At 49.1% G+C, this 15,109-nt stretch overlaps 1 protein-coding gene across 3 annotated transcripts in view; it reads left to right on the top strand.

The window, feature by feature from the left end:
* Positions 1-15,109, top strand: part of GNAO1 (G protein subunit alpha o1) — a 114,941-nt gene that overhangs the window by 90,257 nt on the left and 9,575 nt on the right. For 2 of the 3 annotated variants that reach the window (XM_085551646.1, XM_015873858.3), the window contains exons 5-7: positions 7,310-7,438; positions 7,868-7,997; positions 13,379-13,532. In XM_085551646.1, coding sequence (XP_085407772.1) covers positions 7,310-7,438; positions 7,868-7,997; positions 13,379-13,532 — 413 coding nt within the window. The remainder of the gene's footprint in view (positions 1-7,309; positions 7,439-7,867; positions 7,998-13,378; positions 13,533-15,109) is intronic. The other variant, XM_015873859.3, reaches the window with a different exon arrangement.

Genomic DNA, 15,109 nt, shown 5'->3' with positions numbered 1-15,109 from the left:
TAGTATGTGCTCCTACATGGGCAACATCACAGTAAAAAGCATGGAAGGTCATCACTCGTTACAAAACTCAGCGCAATAAGGTCTTGTGATTAAAGCTTCTGACTGTGATTTAGGAAACCCAAACCAACTTCCAAGTGCTGCCACAAGCTTCCTGTTGTGTCGTCAGTGAAGTTATCCATTCTCTCAATACTTGAATTCCTCATAAACCAAGTGTGATGAATAATACCTCCCTGCTCAGGCGGGAAGCTGGGTTGCACTGATCATGCTTGGCAGAAATGGAGATGCAGTGAGTGTAGAATGCAGGCTGGGCTGAGGCAATGCTCTTGCTGATGGGCCATCTGCTCCCGATGCTCTCCTCCTCCTCTGCAGCCAAGAGGAAGCTCAACACCAGTTTTTTATTGGCCGTGGTGTCTGCATTGTCTGGAAGGATTCCTGATGTTTTCCAGCCCTCACACTGCTCAGAGCTGTCTCTGTGCTCCTAGGGGAAGCAAAGCACTCCTGGGTCAGCTCACAAGTCTTGCAGCGATCTGCCCTATGCCCTCTGCCATGTCCCACAGTGCCTCATCTCCATGATTCTTGGACACCTGCAGGGATGGTGAATCCCCCCCTCCCTGGGCAGCTGTGTCAGTGCCTCACTGCTCTTCCAGAGAAAAAAATGTTACTAACACCCAACCCGTAACTCTCATTCTGAGGCCATTAAAGCCATTGCCTCTCACCATTACAAGGCCTGCTGTAGGCAGGGAGGTATCCACCCCACTGGCTCAGCTGGGCCGTCCCATAATGGTATGCTCCAGTTGTCACATCTATGGCCCTGACACACCTTCATGTGAAGATGGGGTCAGCTTGCCCCCATGGAGGCTTCAGGGTGACATGGAGCACTGCTGGGGTGGCTGTGTGGTGGCTGGAAGCTGCAATAGTGGGTCGAACCGAGGCTGCTTGCTACTAGGAGAGGAAAGGTGTTCAGTCAGCAGCATGGCCCAGGTGACAGCACAGGAGGAAGCAGCAAGCTGTTGTGAGACACAAACAGGGATTATCTCCTCACAGCTGCCTGTCTGAATGCTGTGTAACAGGATGGGAAACTCCACAGATTTTCCTGACATGTCTCTGCTTCTGGATGCAGCCTGGAGTGAAACCAAAATGCCGCAGTCCCACAGGCAGAGCTGTTCTCAGGGGAGCCACAAGCTGACAGCTGCTGAGAAGCATCAGAAGGTCCCTGTTTAAAGCAGGGGTCTCACATGCTCAGGAGAACCCCTCTGTCTGGGGTAACAAACACATCCCCAGTGCACAGCTGAGGGCAGACCCCTAAGTTTTCCCTGTTCACAGCACAGCACTGACTCATTGCAGTACCTGCAGTTCCTGGCAGGGAAGCTTCTTTGGAGTTTGAAAGGAGAAGTCCTATAGCTTGCTACAGCATGAGAGGATCTTCCAGCATGATTCCACCCCATCGCCAGCTCCCACCTTCCCCCAGATCACTGTGGATGTTTAAAGCAGACCCAGGACTGAAGGCAGCTTCATCCGGCGGAGCCCACCCCACTGCATAATTACAGTCACCCCACTAGAGACATCCTCTGCTTGATACAGGAGCTCAGATCTCATTAACTAATGCTTCCCTCTGTGTTGGACCTAAATCCCTCACCAGGGCCATCCCCACCGCAGGCACACACCTTGCACTGCAAAAATGCTACAGCTCTATTTTTTTTCTTCCTGCTTAGAAATGAAGATGTTAACGTTGCTTTCCCTGCTGCCACAAGTTCAAATAGAAGTCTTGGGCCTTCCTTCACATCACTCTGACCAGTGGCTGGTCAAAAGGGGAATGTCTGGTTTCATCTGTGCTCACAGCTGTTCACTTTCCAGTGTTAGAGTGATTAGCTTGTGAGGTTGCCAGGGGCTGGGGCAGTGGTGAGCAAGCTGTTGTGGTTTGTCCATTTGCTCATTCCAGGGACTCAGGCTTGTCCACAGGGCTGCATCATATTAAGGGACTGTAAAGCAGATGCTTACATATAGATCATGCAGTTGTGTTTTCATCCTTTTCCCATCTCAGACAGGGTGTAGGAGATCAGGAACCCTCCTCATGGTATGATGAAGTCTGGAAGGGATTTCCTGACTCTGGACAAGGAACCTCTCCCAGCCAGAGCAGGGGTGCTCAGCAGGGGATGCATCTACAGAAACAAGAGGAGAGGAGACAGACAACAGCTGTTCCTGTACAGTTGGTGTTAAACTCTGACACAGCAATTTAATAAAACAGAAGGAGGCAGTTTTGTAAGTGCAGAGTAGCTGAGCTGTGAAATTCCTTGTTGCAGATGTGGCTGCTAGGAATTTATGTGGCTTTAAAAAGTACTTAGAGAAGTCTCTGGCCAACAGGGTTAGGGAGGGGATTGTCCCTCTCTACTCTGTCCTTCTGAGGTCCCACCTGGAGTATTATGTCCAGGTCCCCAATACAGGAAAGATTTTGAGCCATCCACAATGGCTAATAAACAAGAAGGTATCACCCTTCTCTTTAAAATCCCATTATCCACAAAGCACTGGAAGCTATGAGGAGTATGGCACACTTGCCCTATCTTTGTGTTTTTGACTTCAGCGATCAGTGTGGGTTAAAAAAAGGCATTGCAGCACAGCATCCCTCCTGTCAAGATTTGGCAACATCCTTTTAACTGCAGGGAACCTCCTCCTCATTTCCCAAGGGGTTCTGGTGAGCACCTAGAGCTCATGCAGGAAAACACCCCACAGTGTCGTCCAGGTGACCATCACTGCTGCTGCCAACAGCCAGCCAACATCACAGGTGAGGCCCTGGCACTGCTGCCCAAAGAGCTATGGGAGCCTCATCCTGGAGGTGCCCAAGGCCATGGATGGGGCCCTGGTAGCCTGAGCTGATGGGGGCAGCAAGCCCATGGCAGAAGGTTGGAACTGGGTGGGTTTTAAGGTCCTTTCCAACCCAAACCAAATTGTTTCCCCTCTGCAGCCCCTTACCCTGCCCACCTGGTTCTTCTATCAGCACAGGCAAGCATTGCACCTTTCTACATGCTGTTGCTTTCCCCAAGAGGACATCATATCTGTACACGTGTGAGCGCTGTGTTTCCTGCACTGAGGTGTTATCGATTGCTGAAGGGACACAATACAACTGCCTGGCTACGTTTCAAGCATTTCATAACTGATGGTTATTTAAGATGTGTTACATCAGCCCTGTGTGTGCTGCTGGGCTCTGACTGTGGGCTCTGGGGTTTTCTACCCTTGCTCCGCAGCAAGGGCCGGGCATGCTGTCTGCAGGAGGAGCCCTGTGGTGCCTGGGCAGCTGTGTCTCCATATCACACCTTCTGGAAGCAGCACCCACACAAATTTCCTCTCCTGGTGGAAGATGCTACGAGTTTACTACACTGACACCCCCCAAGCCTGGTGCTGTTCATCTGGCTCCTTCCTCTGCAGTTACTAAATATTAAACGGTTCAATGCCAAATAAACATTTTGTTGCTGGTTTGCCAGCACAGAAGGAAGAAGTTAGGTACAACCTAGTGCCAGAAGCAGATAACACACATTAGAAATGCCCTTTTTCATCCACGAGCACAGCACAACCAGCTGGCTGGGCCTTCTTCCCAAGAGCATCCAGAGAGAGATGAATCCTGCTCATGACAGGTTTAATCATTAACCTTGATTGAAGAGCCAGTGTTTGCCAGCAGCTACCAATACACGTGTCAGAGCTCACCTTTGAGCACTTCTGTACGAGAAGCAGAAAATAACCTGGCAGTGACTCAGCTCTCTGACACATGGTGCTCTGCCTTTCCCTCCAGTGCAACCCAAGCCAGTGCTGCAGTGCTTGGGTATATCCCACCCATGGCCCTTCACTCACAGTCCAGCGCCATGAAGGAAAATCTGATAAGGTACTGCCATTTCCAGGCTTGCTCTTCTGCTTTTCCACCCTGGTGTCCCCACATCCACCCTAAGCAAGCACATTTAAATGAACAGAGCTTTAACTATTTTCTTGCCAGTGACCTTAACCCATGGGTACATGTGTGTAAGCCATGCCACAGGCATCCAGCTGTGACCACAGCTGGGGACCTCAGCTGCACTTCTCCATTGTGGACAGCAGCCAACAGAGCTTCTGGCACAGAACCTAGGGGGGTTCTGTGGGCTGTGTGCCTGGGAAGGGCCTTGTCTCAGGGCTGTGTGTGTGTGCTACCACCACTGTGTTCCCAGAGGGGGGCTCCTGCAGCAACTTCTCTGGCACCAGCAGTGCTGCAACCATGTGCTATTTACTTTATTTACTCCATTTTCAACACTACCATGTGAGGAAAGTCAGCATCATCCTAGTCCTTGTAGAGCCTTTCATAGCGTCAGACTCACCTGTTTCTCTCCGTCTTATGGAAATGCTGTTCCTTGTGCATTTTGTTTTGGCAGTGTTATGTAGCTGGGCTTTACCTCCCCAAGTCTGATCAACCGAGTGACTCAGAAACTTGCAATCTGCTTCAAAACAAAGCATTTCAGTTAAGAGATATAAGCAGTAATGGAACTGCTGAGCTTAGGAGCACAAGTGTTAAAGGGGGATTCATGTATGCAAAAGCCTCCTAACCTTTCTACAGTTTTCTTAACCCCTGTAAAGTCTGGGCAACATGGGTGGCAAGTAGGAGCCAATGTGTCATTTCAAATACACTTCCACTCCAGTTTGCAGAACCCTCGAGCCTGGAAGCAGACGATGCTCTGATGCCAGCACAAAGCAACAAGGATGATGTGGGGAGGGGAGAGCAAAGCGCTCACTCCACAGCCTCCCAAGTGCTCTTATTTTTGCTAATTAAACACATGCTGCCTTCAGAGAGGATTATGTGTCATGAAGCCAGTCGGTTGCGACAACTAATTGTCTCCAGCAACAGTTAGACCTGAGATTGGCAGCTCAAGGGGCGCACAGGGGCACTGCCACCCAGTGCTGAGTAACATGGGGAGCACAGGTCTGGTGCTGATGGAGCCTAGCACAGCAATCAAGTCTGGGGAAACAACATGCTGCAACCTGGGATGGGAGAGATTCCTGGTGAGAGCACCCAGAAGAGTAAATAGTTTTGGAATGCAGCCTCAAAAACAATGCTGAAAATATTGTATAACCTCATATAAACTGATAGCCAATCTTCATCAGGACTACCAGGAGAGCTGCAGATCCAGGAAACTGAAATAATTTCAGGCACTGAAAAACAGAATGCTGGAAAAGACTAGAAATGAGGAAAGAGATGGAGAGGAGTTAATGGAAAAGGTGAGCAGAGAGTTGGGGGCAGGAGCCCAGGGCTGGGTGTGTTTCATGTCAGTGACCCCATGCTGCCAGCCTCCAGCACTCAGCTCACCCACAGCCAGGTAGGATGAGGCCTGAGCAGTCTGAGATCTCTGCCATTGTGCTGGGAAGCATCACCCTGCAGCCTGCACATGAGTGCTGCTCACTGGAAAGGCTCTCCCAGCCCAGTTTCCCATGGAGGTACCCAAGTCTGGGGTGGGATGGATTCTTCACAACTCTCCTCCCTCTACTGCAATTGTCCTTCCCCCTCTAGAGGCTGTATCCCATCCCACCAGCCCATTTCCCCAGCACACAGTGGGTGGATGGAGGCACCTGAGGCTGTGTGGCTGCATGCACAAGGTGGGCAAGGAAAACCTCAGAGCTGGTTCATTCACAGCATCACAACCAAAGCTTAGTCAGTGCTGAGGGGCCAGGCTGGCAGCTGCGTGTGTGCTGCTGTCCATGGCCACTGCTGTGGGGGCAGTGAGGGCCACCTGCAGCCCCATTGTGTAGCTTGAGGCCTGGGGGGGACACGAGCAAATTGTCACATGTCATTACAGGAAAGAACCACTCAGCACTGCTGCAATGCTGAGCCCTTCGGCCAGCAGCAGCTCTTCATCCACTGCACTCTCAGCACAAAAGGAGTGTCTGAAAGGCAGGAATAATTAATCAGAAAAGCCTTAAAATGGAATTGAATCATAGGAATCTACAGAAAATGGAGATGGAGGAAGAGATCAGGGTCTGCAGGGCACCTGCAGGAGGAAACACCATCCCTACTCTCTTACAGCTCCTCTCTCTACCCCTTAGCATTTCAGGTCTTGTTCTGGAGGACAGGGGAAGCTTGAGTCTCTGAATAAAATGCTGCAGAGCTTCTGGGTCTGTGGGGATGCCTAAAGGAATGCAGCTGTCTCTTAAATAACAGAAGCTGACAGCCAGCTGTGAGTAGATGAGTGATCATGGCCTTGGCCATCACAGCAAAGGAGCTCATTTCAGCAACAAGCCAATGAAGCCCCATTCATCTATCCAGAGCCCATCACGAGATTGTTAAGAGAGCATCTGTCATGAAACCACAGTCTCTTTAAATGCTTGAAAAAAGGCACAGTAAAAAAACTTTCCTTATTTACTTTTCTTTGGGTGACTGCAAATCTTCAGCAAAAATGAGCGATAAAACCTCCACTCCCTCTAAACTCATACTTAGCGGGTCCTCTTAATGCTGGGTAACACTCAGGCTGCCCAAAAACCAGAGATCCAAAGGGCAAATCTGCTCATGGGCAGACCTGCTTTGCTATAGGCACAGTGCATCTCACAGACACAAGATGGCAGCTCCTGGAGGTGGAGGTAGGAAGCCAGGCTTTGTAATGCACACCTGTCCCCTTCTAGGAACCATATAATCATAGAATCATGAGGTTTGGAAAGGAGCACATTGAGCATTTATTCCAACCATCATCCCATCACCACCATTCAGTGTCTGTGTTCAACTCAACAGTGGTGGAAAAGACTTCACTGCGTGACGCCACTGGGTGCTTGTCATTCACATTGACTTGTGTTCCAAATCAAATTCCTTGCTTCCTTGTAAACTGTATTTCATTGTCTTGGGTTGTTTGGAAAAATCAGCTTGAATGTGGGTGAAAAAATTCATCATGCTCGTATGGGCACAGCTGTCGGGCACTGTCTACAATATTCCACACCAAACGGTAGGACTTAATGCTCAAAGTTCCAGCGTGGAACTTTTCCTCTGGGAATAAAACCAGCAAGTAATATTAAAACAATGTATTTTCACAGATTGCAATCAGATCTTACAGTGAATGAACACTTAATTTCCTGCTTTTGGTCTGCTATCAGATTTTGTAGTTGGGATTGTGGGTTTGGTTCATGTTGGGTTTTTTGTTTGTTTGTTTGGTGTTTTTTTCCCCCCAGAATAGGAGAGTTTTCATCTTTAACCACAATACTTTCAGCCATGAAAATAAGATTGAAAACGATTAATAGGAAGCTGATGGATTTATCTGAGATTGGAAAAGACTGATGGAGCCTTGTTCTTATCTGATTGTTTTCTTTTCTACCTTAGCTACCTGGACAGCTTAGATCGAATCGGAGCTGCAGACTACCAGCCCACGGAGCAGGACATCCTTCGAACCAGGGTCAAAACAACTGGCATCGTAGAAACCCACTTCACATTCAAAAACCTCCACTTCAGGTGAGTCTCCAGCTGCACATGCCAAGGAAGTTGGTGATGAGGCATTTCTGGGAGACAGCAGCACCATAGGTTTGTAAATAGTCTCATACTCGCATTCCTGTTTGTATATCTCTCTTTTTAAGACTGGAGGTTGTGCTAACTTCTTCTAACACTGCCAGTACCTCTTTGTGAGGTGAGATTGGCCCCATGTCTCATAAACAGACCAATATTGGCCAAATCTTTTCTCCAGAATGAGTTGATCATATACGGTAAGCTCCATGTATTGGTGGTCATGATGACAGCCAGCAGAGAAACCAAGCCAGAGGCTATCAACCTCTTGCTCTGTGTTTGGAGCCTTCCAGGAACAGTTTGTCAGGAAAATACCCAAACAGCTGAAGGTTCCCTCACCCCACAGCAAGCAAGTGCTGATGGCCCTGTCCTGTGCCGCAGGCTCTTCGATGTCGGAGGGCAGCGGTCGGAACGCAAGAAGTGGATCCACTGCTTTGAGGACGTCACGGCGATCATTTTCTGCGTGGCGCTGAGTGGCTACGACCAGGTGCTCCATGAAGACGAAACCACGGTGAGTGTCAAGTGGGTCCCACAGAGCCCCGTGCTTCTTTACGGGATGTCGTGGAGCCAGCGCCGCTGGGAGATGGCCATGTCCATATGCTGGCTGTGGGACTGCAGTTACATGCTTCTGTGAGTCGCTGCCCCTTTGACATCCCAAGGAGGCTTGTCCTCCCCTGCACTCCCCAAAATCAAGTCCTGCATCCCAGGTAATGGTTCATGTGCTGGCGAAGTCACAGTGTTTTACTTCTTTTTTCTGGTTGATCTCTGTGTTTTCAAAGTGTGCTAACAGGACTCTGTGTCCAGAAGCAGAGAGGCAGATGGGTGGGCTTTTCAAACAAATGGAAGGAAGAGGTCCCACAGTGATGCAGAGGTGTGGGAGCAAGGCGCCCTACCAAGGCAGGCTCAGACGAGGAACAGAACCTATTTCTTTAGGCTACAGAAGCTCATTTTCATGAGTAAAAGTGGAACTGTTTGATTCCTTAGGTAATTTGCTTCAGGAGAATTTGTATAACTTCCCGCTGTGACATCAGGCTCAAAATACCATCTGGAAATAAAGTTAGTAGGGATCTGACCTCTCTGATAATAGAAAGAGTGCTATTAATACAAATGAGATAAATACACAAAAAGGATGTGAGAGGACTCATTGTTGTGTTCTAGCCATTCATTCAGTGTGATGGAGATGAAAGCTTTGGGGACTAACAAGTGCAGCAAGCACCCGGTTGCATTTGTCTAACGAAAAGGAGCCAAAAGCCATACTTCAACCTGGATAATCATTTCATCTATGCTCAGTCTCACACCTGACAGCCCTGCCTGTCTGAGGGTCTTTATTCTCCTGCTTGTGAGATGTCAGTCCTGCTGGTGAGGAGGAAATCGAGGAATGTATGTTGTTTGTTACCACTTGTCTTTTCCCAAAAGACTGGAGGAGGCCGCCTTTTCCAAACTAGATATTTGAGTGCTGGAAAACTGTTGAATGAAATTAGCTGCAGTTTGTGTAGGTGGTACCGGGTCCAGAATTCAGGGTGGTGTTCACATAACAACTATTTACTTCCAGGTAACTAAGCAGACCGATGAAGATACCCGATGTCTCCTTGTGACTGCTCATTTACAACCCTTACTTTTTTACCTCCTGCTGCCCTTGTCCCTGGTGAGGGATGCACAGTTCTGTAGGATTCACTGGGAGGAACCATAATCTCCTGGTGAGATCCCAGGCACTAACTCAGTGCCGTGCAGCCCTGTAGCTCGATGGGTGTGGGGAGCACATAATGGCATAATGGAGGTGGGACCAATATGCTGGGAAAGGACAGTTGTTCAGGGCAGGGAGCTGAGCTGTAGCCTGAGAGAAGAGCAAGATGTTCTGCTGGTTTGACTTTGTGATGCCCAAACTGTGATGCTGCTTCTGAAATCAGTATCTGCCCAGCTCCAGGTTTGCTTTTACATCAGTAAGGGTCCAGCACAGCACCGACATTTGCTCACTGTTCCCTTCTGACAAAGACTTCCTGTGGATGCTGAGCAACAGGAGGGCAGAGGCAGCTGCTGTTCATTTACACATTCACCATAAATGGGGAGAATGCTCTTTTCTAGCACGATGGGATGCCTCTTCCTAACCCAAATAAACAACTGGAGTGTGGCCAGTGCAAAGTGGCAAAACAACAGCATGGCGTCTTGCCTGCACAGTGGGCAGTGGTAAGTGCAGCCCTGCAGACACCTTGTCAGCATGGCCTAGGCACTCACCCTATTCTCTAGTAGCGTGGTTCCTCTCCAAGCAGGCAGCAGAATGCAGCCTCTCTTCGGCCAGCTGATTTACTGTCTGCCTGCATCTGTCACATCTGCTGGTTTTAATGACGTAAATCAGATTTTATTGCTTCTCACTTAGAAAACACGAAAGAGAGGGCAGCTAAAGGCTGGGTGCTGTTCTTTCATCATTGTTTTCTGTAGAAATGTGTGCTGTGATGCAGGCACTTCCAACTTGGTTAAGCCACTGAAGGTTTGGGGGCTGCACAGGTGTGCAGAGCTGCAGAGCTTTTGGCGCTGGCAAGGGAAGGAAAGAGCCTTGCTGCAAGCCAGGTGCCCTAAAACACTTGCAGAGCTGGTGCACAGATATGATAGTATGCCAGTATCCTCTTGGCAATAAGCACAGGGTTTCACAGTGGCTTGCAGTTCTTTCAAACAAGACTGAGCAAAGAGCCTGGTGAAATGCCTTCTGAGCTGCCCCATCCTGAAGCTGGTAGGGAAAGGTCCCTAAGGGCTGTTACATTTTACAAGGGATACGTTTTCTTCCCAGCTCCCTGCCACATAGAGCAACTCTATGGATGCCAAGGAAGGCAAGTGCTTCTCTGCATCCGGGACAGGAAGAAAACTTTCTGCGTCTGAGACATCTTTTCCCGTCTTCCCTGCAGATCATGCTTTGCAAAGGAATTTGCAGTCACTCACATTGCTCACATTGCCCAAGTACCGTTGTATGCCACTTGTCCCACAGCGCCATGTCCCGGAGCAGTCTGCAGGGCCGCATGAATAAGCAGTGAGGAGCAAACCCACAAGGAAATTCAGGCAGTGCTTGGTTTTGCATAACAGTGATATTTTCATTATATCATAGTATCATAGTCTTGTGCGGGTTGGAAGGGACCTTAGAGATCATCGAGTCCAACCCCCAGGATTCGAGCTTCCTGTGTAGCAGAGCTACACAGAGCTAACTGAGACAGAATTTTGTCTCAGTTGTGAGAGAGAGAGAGAGGAGACTATTAGATGCAGAGCCTCAACTCTGTAACTGGGAAGAGAGAGGGACAGCAGTTACATCCATCAGTGCAACTGGAGGACATGATGAATGAAGGCAGGTTTGTGTTGTTCCTCCTCATGTTTTAAGACAGTGATGGTATGGGACCTGTTGCAGGAACCATATGTCCTCTGCTTCTTCAGCAAAGCAGCTGTCACAAGAGAGGAGGATGCTGCATATTGCTGCCTCTGGAATGACAATATTTAGGTCATCCATATTGAGCTAAGACATGAGAGTATTGTCTGTGTCCCCATTGCTGTACATGTAATGGGTTGGAGGCACCGTGTGTGTAAACCTGGGTGTGCACTAGTGTTGGCCTGTTGGTTTGTATTTTGTTTCATGACCTGGTTAGCGTGCTCTGTGCTGTCATTGGGCATGGAAAATTGAATTGCAGCACTCAGAAATTTCCTTAGCAAGCAGCAGCAGCCTGGGTGTCTTCAGAAATAAACCAGGAGGGGGATATGGGGTTTCTGTGCTTAGGATAATGGCCAATATCCTTATAATTTGCATGCTAGTTAGCACTTAGTTGCCAAGGAAAATACAAGAGAGGCCAGGTCAGGCAGCCCCGTGGGGATTCAGAATTGCCTCTGGAAGTAGAAAGGAACAAAGCATTTTGCCCTAACCATCATCCCTCCAGGAATACACTGATTGGTGATTGATGTTCTGGCTGAGACTGAGAGCTACGACTTGCTGCTCCTTGGGAAGGCACTGTGGTGCCTGGCAGGAGGGGAGCAGAGGGGCTTCTGCGGGGCCCTGGCAGAGCTGTGCTTCTGTGGGCCATGCGTGGTGTGCAGCATGGCATTGCCGGGTAGGGCGGTGAGGATGGCACAGTAAGTACGACGATGCCATGGGACGCATTCCTGTGTTTCTCTCTGCTTTTGTTTTCAATCAGTACAGACGATAAAAATCCTTTCAAAATGTTCCGTGGGGGACCCTGCTGAGCAGCAGTCTGGTGTCTTTCCTCCTCGTCCCCCTGACCATCCTTCTCTCTCCCTTCTCCTCCCTGTGGGCTCTGGGTGCTGCCTACACCAAATGTTTATGGGTTTCCACGTGGGCACAATTCTGACACCAGGTGTAACACAGTGAGCGAGCGGGAATTCAGCGCACAGACCTGGGACGACCCCAACATGTGGATTGCGGCTGGCACCGCTGACTATGTGTATTTGTGTATTTGCACATTTGCACGTGGATAGAACCTCCTGGTGTGCGGTTGTGGAGGAGGGCGGTCCTGTCCTGCGGGGCTTTGTCCATCAGCAGCTAAAGTGCAACAACACAAAGGGGAGCACTGCTCTGGGCTCAATAATGTGTGTGTGGATCAGAGTGGGATGGGGCAGGCAGTGCGCCAGGCTGTGTCCTGCCCTGCAGGATTGCCAAATAGTGGAGGGCTGCGCCGCTCTGCGCCAAAACCATCGGCACTGCGACTGCGCGGCCGCCACGTCTGCGAGTCCTGCGTGTGCCTCGGCGGCCCCACGCTGTGCCATAACAGCGTCCTCAGCACGCCCGGTGGATGCGGGCACCGACGGCCAAGCAGCACTGAGCCTCGGCACCTCCTAGCCAAACAAGGGCCCAAAAATGAGCATTTGAGACACCAACCAAATTTGGCAGGTATGGAGCTTCTCTTGAACCCGGAACAAAAACAAAAAAACAAAAAAAGCGATTGAGCTGGGAGTTGGAAGCAGCAAGGAAGATGGCGCTGGGCTGACTTTGCCATGAGCTCCTCCCGCTGTGCAGTGGGCTGTGCAGCTCTCTCACCGGTCTTTTTTCATTCCTTTTCTCTTTCCTCTGTGTTTTTTTGCATGACTTTAACCACAACGCTGACTTCTTGACCTCATGGTGGGCAGCTAACATTTTTCCCTGAGATGCGAGCTAACACCACTGGTAGCCGCCTGACCCATAGCTGGCTGTTCTTAGATGCCCCTCTGTGTGTTTTTCTTAATACTTTCCCTCTTTTTCTCCTCTCTTCTGGACACTTCTTGTTCAAAGAAAACTAAAAGCAAATTTCCAAAATTCCAAGCCAAGCCCGACGACATGACAGCACTAAAACAAAATAACTGAACCGGGCAAAGCTCACGGCAAGGTCATCCCCAGCCCATGTCACCTGCAAGTCTGCTTCCAACTCGAGATTAATTCAAGGATCTACCAGTCCTTGGTTAATGTAAAGAGCCGATCGTGTGCCGCACACACTCAAGAAAGTTTAAAAAGAAAAAGAAAAATAATATATATTGAGAAAATCTGCATGAGCTGCACTGACACTTGAATCTGATCAAAGGGCAAACGTGACTCCCGGTCCATGCATGGTGCATGATGGTTTCTGTGAGCTGGGATCCTCTAAATCGTTTGCTATGCAAAATCAAAACAGCTTTGCATAGCTGACTGCCCTACAATTACTAACTGTACGTCAGACGTGATAGGGACTGCATCTGTGTATGTATATGTGCACTGTTATAGGGATGGCATATGTGTATGTTCAGCTGTATGTATATATACATTTATGATGTATATTGTAGCTGTTGTGGGTTTTTTTGTTTGTTTTCCTCCTTAATTTAGTTGTTTTAGATTTCCTTACATGTTGAACAGCCCCGAGTCAGTGCCTTTGGCCTGATGTGTTCTTTCCATTCCAGAACCGCATGCATGAATCACTGAAACTGTTTGACAGCATCTGCAACAACAAGTGGTTCACAGATACGTCCATCATCCTCTTTCTAAACAAGAAGGACATATTTGAGGAAAAAATCAAGAAATCTCCACTAACTCTCTGCTTTCCTGAGTACACAGGTAATGAGAAAGCTCAGGTTTGGGGCTGCAGGGCAAAGGGATGGGAGGGCTGCACACAGTGTTGCCCACCCAGGCAGGCAGTGAGCTGGAAGAGTTCTGGATCCACCACTGTGCTCCCATTGATTTCTCTGCAAAAGGCTGGGTTTTTTCTTCACTATCCCAACCATCTCCAGAGGGTCACAGAAAGCACAGCAGTGACTCAGATACAAGTTCTTAGACACTGAAGTGCTACTGCTGCTCACCGGGGCATTTGCACAGGGAGGCTGTTGGCACAGTGAGGGCATTTTGCAGGGAATTGCACAGTCCAGCTTCCTGCTGCCTGCCTGGTGCCTGACCTGCTCATGATGGGAACGCATCCCCCATGCAAAGTCTGCAGCTGCACCCTGCTGCTTCACGCTGCGGCTCCCACAAACCCTCATTACCATTCCAAGGGAGCTTCATAGAAATAAACTTTTATCATCGTGAATTATTTAAGTTCACCAGAGACATCCAGATAATCAAACTGACAGGCAGAGAAGTGGATCTCTTTGTCAGGAAACATAGCTGTGAACTGGGAGCACCAGGAGCTTCACATTTCTGGGCAGGCCAACAAATTATTAACCAGATCTCCCTTCCTCTGAGCACTTCATTTTCGCTGTGAATAGGGAAGAGTGATCCACTCCTGCTCTTCTGGGCTGCATGGTGGATCATCAACTCTGCCTGAGTTCTATGGAGCATCTGCAGGTTTCCTTTGCAGGGAAGGTCTGGGTGTTTGTCACCGCTACCACATCTCAGCCATCCACTTGTCCCCTTGCTCCTGGCAGAACCAGAGTTTTCCTGGCATGTTAGTCTAAAAGATCTGTAATGAATCTATGCTGAAAGATCTAATAATTGAAGGAAGAATATGAGCAGGAGGGGGAGCAACTGTTTACAAATGTGGATAGTAGTAGGACAAGGGGGAATAGCTTTAAACTGAGACAGGGGTGGTTTAGGTTGGGTATAAGGAGGAAGTTTTTCACCCAGAGGGTGGTGACGCACTGGAACAGGTTGCCCAAGGAGGTTGTGGATGCCCCATCCCTGCAGGCATTCAAGGCCAGGCTGGATGTGGCTCTGGGCAGCCTGGGCTGCTGGTTGGTGACTCTGCACATAGCAGGGCGTTGGAACTGGATGAGCACAGGCCATTCTGTGATATGGTTCTATGATCTAATAATGGAAGCGGCACAGTCTTTGTGGCTGAATGCTCACAGTAATGCCAACCTCACATTTTTTGAGGTTGCAGATTGGGATGTTTCTTGCTCTCCTTTTGGATCACCATCTTCTTTTTCCTGGAAGATTTTTATCTTTCCCTCTTCCTCTGTGCAGCAAACCTGCACCTTTCACTCTTTCCTCCTCACATTTTGTCCACCTAATTTAGTTCACCCTCCCTGAATTCTCCCAGTAACCCCATTCCCAAATAACACATGTACTCGCAATTCTGATGGAAGCAGGCAGGAAGTGTTAGATGCCACTTGTCCTCCCCAGGACGAGTTCTATGCTGGGGGCAGCCCTCAGCTCCCATCTAACTGCTGAGAGGAAAACATGGTTTGCTCCTAGAACAC

This window comes from Coturnix japonica, chromosome 6 (assembly GCF_054131305.1).
Source record: "Coturnix japonica strain WE chromosome 6, WE-NBRP24, whole genome shotgun sequence".
Classification (NCBI taxonomy): Eukaryota; Metazoa; Chordata; class Aves; order Galliformes; family Phasianidae; genus Coturnix; species Coturnix japonica.
This window is presented reverse-complemented; position numbering and strand designations above follow the sequence as displayed.